The sequence below is a fragment of the Scylla paramamosain genome, chromosome 6 (assembly GCF_035594125.1).
Source record: "Scylla paramamosain isolate STU-SP2022 chromosome 6, ASM3559412v1, whole genome shotgun sequence".
Taxonomy (NCBI): Eukaryota; Metazoa; Arthropoda; class Malacostraca; order Decapoda; family Portunidae; genus Scylla; species Scylla paramamosain.
In genome coordinates, this window is record NC_087156.1 from 32,534,497 (window position 1) to 32,539,496 (window position 5,000).

The 5,000-nt window shown below is 40.5% G+C and overlaps 1 protein-coding gene and 1 non-coding gene across 5 annotated transcripts in view; one reads left to right on the forward strand and one right to left on the reverse strand.

Moving 5' to 3' along the window:
* Positions 1-3,630, reverse strand: part of LOC135101614 (ral guanine nucleotide dissociation stimulator-like) — a 45,205-nt gene extending 41,575 nt beyond the window's left edge. For 2 of the 4 annotated variants that reach the window (XM_064005826.1, XM_064005825.1), the window contains exon 1: positions 46-172. Coding sequence is in view for 2 of the 4 variants with exons in the window: in XM_064005836.1 (XP_063861906.1) it covers positions 3,456-3,467 (12 nt within the window). In the remaining 2 variants the exon portion in view is untranslated. Of the gene's footprint in view, positions 1-45; positions 173-3,455 lie in introns of those variants that run through there. The other 2 variants (XM_064005836.1, XM_064005833.1) reach the window with 2 other exon arrangements.
* Positions 2,510-2,581, forward strand: Trnat-ugu (transfer RNA threonine (anticodon UGU)). The gene has a single exon. It is a non-coding gene; the product is annotated as a tRNA-Thr (tRNA).
* Positions 3,631-5,000: the final 1,370 nt, after the last annotated feature.

Sequence of the window (5,000 nt, forward strand, 5' to 3'; positions counted from 1 at the left end):
CCACCACCACTAACCACTACACCGCCACCCAATACAATGTCTCACTTCATTTTCCAAGTATTTCTTCCACAGAGTTACAAAGGACCGCAAGTCACTAGTATATGTAGTATCCAGACGGTGACGGCGTCTCCTCTGTCGAGCGGAGGCGAAGCGAACGTGCCTTGTCAACATTACCGGATGCCTTGACTCACTCCTAGTTATTCTTCCTCACCACTGCCGCTGGCCCTGTACACTGCCACCCCGCTGCCCTAGTCGTGCCCAGACTGCTGGGAATACACTGGTGCAAGAGTGCGATTGTCTGTTAAGTGATGCCTTTTAAGACGTGCGGGTGCTGCAGGTCCGTGCATAGTATTTCTGCCTTCCCTGTCTGCTTGGGATCGTGTAAATAAATCAGTGAGTTTATGTATCTGTTCATCTATCTACCTATCTATTTACTTAACGCTTACCACAGCATGAATATACACTCGAGGAATCGTCACTGATATCCTGCAATCCGTAAGCACACTCGGTACTAAAATATGGTCGATGGTGTAGGATAAACAGTAGAAATATTATATTTGTCGTTTCCGGCCATCACCTTTCTGACTGACGTACAGCGTGTGATATGCTTAACAGTCAACTCTCGAGAACACCCTCCTACACCACACCTTCCCTGAACATCCTCCCACGAAGCGCTACCCTTATCTGAATATTGTGCAACTCGCCAGGATTAAAAACTCATGCACGTCCTTAACACTCAGTTCGTGGCCTCAGTATATACGAGTATGTACAAATACAAATCCATATTCCAGTGCTAGCCTGTCTCTCTTCTATTTCCCGAATCCTTTGGCATCTGCTTAATTAAATTACAAGCACACTGTTCACATCACTGCCATTATGCATTCCTTTTTATGTACGACTGCAGAGTAGCTACATTGATCCGGGAGTGAAATAAATAGGAGGTTGCAGTGTTATGATATGAACAGAATATTCTCGCTCCATTAGAAAAAAAAAAAAGTAGAACAAGGAAACTGTCAATGAAAGAACGGAGTCTGCTACCTACCTATAAGTGTTTTGGTTGCCCTATACTCTCCCATGGATCATACATGCCTGCCAACCCTCGAGGAAATACGTACCACCCCTCTTCTCTTCCTCTTTATGTTTAAAATTCCCATTCCGGTACATAAACAAGCATTTACATGTATCAAGCTGTGTCTAATTTTCCTCCAAACCAACGAAAAGCGGGATCACTTTTTTTTATTTTTTTATTATTTATTTATTTATGCGTGCGCGTCTCACTGTGTCTATTGTTGCGCCATCAAAACAGCAATGGTGGCTTATCTGCGGGCATCGTGATGAGACTAGCGAGCGAAAATCCTGTGGCATCTAGCATCCACTGTGCATGTACAAGGGCACACACTGTTGTTAGAAGCATAAATTGAAATTGTTGCGCGTCCAGTGTATCCTTGTAATGCACAGTGGCCGCCATAGTATCTTCACTTGCTTGCCTTATCACGAACCACACAGATAAGGTGCCACGTCGCTGTCTAGGTGGCGTTACGACAGTTCATGCACATGTGCTTGCATAAAAAAGTGGGGGTGGGGAAAGAAAGAGAAAAAAAAAAAAAAGAGAAAAGAAGGCAATAAAAGATAAACGAGAAAACATCCACTTCTCTTTCGTTATTTGGGATACAAACCGTCACCGTTTGACAGGTTTCAAACTAAAAGGAAAAAGTACAAAGATGTAGAAAAAAAAAAAAGTATATTGACAAAATCGCGCAGTCATGATGTCAGTGTCCTTCTCAACTACATGTTTTCAGCCATTTCCCAATATGTCTATAAGCTGCAGAACTGTTGAATGTCACTATAAAAGAATATCTATTTTACTGTAATAGCTTGATTGCAAAGAGCTACCCAAAAAAACTTACTTTTAATAGTATTTCCTCTGGCTAAACGCTACACAGTTAATACAGTGCTTGCAGTCGTCTGCTGGGTTTAAAACTCTTATATTCCTCATTTTCGACTAATGCGTGCCACGGCATGAAAGAGGGAAAAACTACGACAGTGAATCAACAAGCAAAGGCACCAGTTATAAATTAGAAAGCAAAAAAGGGGTAAGGGATATCTCAAGTTAGTCATGCTCTTCTGAAGCGCTTTTGAGTTATACTGCCCAGTTATATCACAAACTTAAGTAAAAATATATCTGAAAGAGGATAAAACTTTGTTGTGGTAATTATACGCAAGTCAAGTGACCCAGCTGGCCTGGCCACCACCGAGGTTACTTCAACTCAATGGTCAATATGCTGTGCTTGTTACCGTGTGGCCCCCAGTTTGGTGTCAAGATATACTTATAACACTTTCAGTCACAGAGTATACGTACCTGAGGCAAGGATGCGACACAACTTACTGATATGCCTCATCCTACGAGCGAACCACAGGATCTTCATTGTCCTTTACGGAACACTTGTCATACGTACTGATCTACGGTTCCTCAGTGATTCTCGCCAACATTAGTTTCAACATAGTCAAAGCCTCCTTAGCTCAGGGGCAGAGCACTGGTCTTGTAAACCAGGGGTCGTGAGTTCGATTCTCACAGGGGGCAAGCCGTAATATTTTTTGTAGAGTTTACTGCAATAATCCTGTTAACCTACCAATTTCTCGCTAAGAGCTAATAAGGTTCAACTATTTTTTCTGACACGTGATAATTTTTCGAGTTAATATTTATCATAGGTAATTCAGCGTGTGTTCTAGAAGCTACAACATATTTACCTCATGAAGAAATTAAACTACGAACTCTCAGATGTGCATCTATGGGCGGTGCACGAACAGGTTCTATAATCGGATGACAACAGATGACAACACTAGAATACATCTATACGATCCCTTATCACCAATTCACCACACCTATTTTCTTGATCAAAATTACTTTCCCTCATGAATGAGCCCCCATTCAACATTCCCGTGCCCACGCCTCAAGACGGCCTTACTGAAAAAAGAAAATAAATAAATAAATAAAATAAATAAATAAATAAAAGTAATATAACTCGAGGTATACGCTTCGCAATTTAGTGGACCGTCCCGCGTTGCCTTTCATAACACTGGCAATGAGAGATTCCGACGGCAGGCAAGAAGGCATCCAGGCCATGACTGTTATCGACGGAACAACAACAATCCAGGCGCTGTGGCCCCACGTCCCTCAGTCAAATAGACGCGGGAAGCATTACTACTCGGCCGCAGAAAAAGTGAAACTCTCTTTGACACTAAACATTCAAAAGTGTCTCTCATGATCTTTCCTTGTGGTTAATTTAGGTATCATGCGAGTTTACGATAACGTCAGAAGTTTAATTGGGTATGAGAGTACACAGCAAGAGAGTGGAGGGAGGAAAGTATGTATACAGTGATGGTGATGGTGGTGGTGAAAATAGTAAACCAAGAGCTTCCCATCACTGAGCTACTTTCTTTTGTTTCCTACTTACCTCTGTGCTCATTCTCCTCTCCCTCGTCTTGTCCCTGTCCTTCTCTTCATTCCTCTGGAGTGTGATGACCCAAGGGCTATTCGGGGTCCGAGGCTAAACAAAAATATGTCTTAAACAACCGAGTTGGCATCGTTCCGCACTTGAGTCTTTTAGTCTTTACACCTGTTGCCTTGTGTTCCAGACAGTCTTCGACTCCGAACTGCATCGAAGAAAATTAAGTTTTAGAAACTTCTGTTAAAGCTTATAATTTGAAATAGTAATATCGTCAACGCAGATAAATTCTTTAAATATAGGACTAGTATCTAAAAACAATTATTTAATTGCATAAGTATTACAAAAAAATCCAGTTGCAAAAGCTAATTAGAAAAAGTTCATTCTTCACCAGAGAATATTATGTTGGGAAAATGCAAGCTTTGGAGGTAATAACTTGTGTATAAAACGTTATGTTTGATGATAATACGAGGAATAAGTTCCGAGTACCGAATTGAAGATTAGCTATAGCTCACGTCAAGAGGTTCCAATAATACATCACAAGCAAATTGTCAGAAACACAAGAATGAGAGATGATTAAAGTCAAGATTTTTCAAAATCGTCTCATTGGGATATTTCATGTATTGCATTTTTTTTTACTATTAGAATAAATTATTTATTTAAAATATGTTGCTATATGATAGATATATCATAGTCGCCATTGATAAAAAAAAAACATTCCCTTCACCACTACCACCACCACCATCATCATGATCATCACGATCATCACTACTACCACCACCTCCATTACTAACACTATCATCACTCCAACCACTACTACCACCCTCCCCATCACCATCGCCATCATTACTATTATCGAATTAATTCTGCCGCGTTGAAAGATTTAATTATTGATGGATTGACAGCCAAGAGGTCATGGAACAGTTAACCAGAGTGGAGAAACGATCCACTGCTGTTATTATTGGGAGGTCACTGCAGTGTACAACCATTCCCATAGTTCACAGTGGGAGGCAAGACGTGGTGGATAGCCAATATATTTCTTGCCAATATACAATAACGACTTCGTGGTGCAAAAGATGGACTGATATGAAATAGGAGAAAGGATAACTGTGCTAAGAATTAATAAATCAGCTTAGAGGTAGGTAACTCAAACAATACATAACATCTGAGGAATGGATCACTCAGCTGAAGAATGAATAACTATAATGCAATATTATGACATCTTCATCTAAGAAATCATAACACATTAATCTAGAGATAATGTGATCTAATTATTATTCGACTTGTGACTGTTCATCTAGAGTCTTACCAATGACATCTGGATTGCAAGCGTACTCTCAAACCTTTCTAGTTAAGCTGACGTCATTGGTACGACACTCACTTTACCTGGTATGTGCCCCTCTCACTACAAATCCTAGCCCTACCTTTCCACTCATTATACCTGCCACCAGTTGCACCAGTAAATCAATCTGCTTTTGTGGTGGATTAGTCAGCTATGTACAATGGACGCTATGTAAATTTGATCAGTAAACTACTTCGAGTGTCAGTCAATTG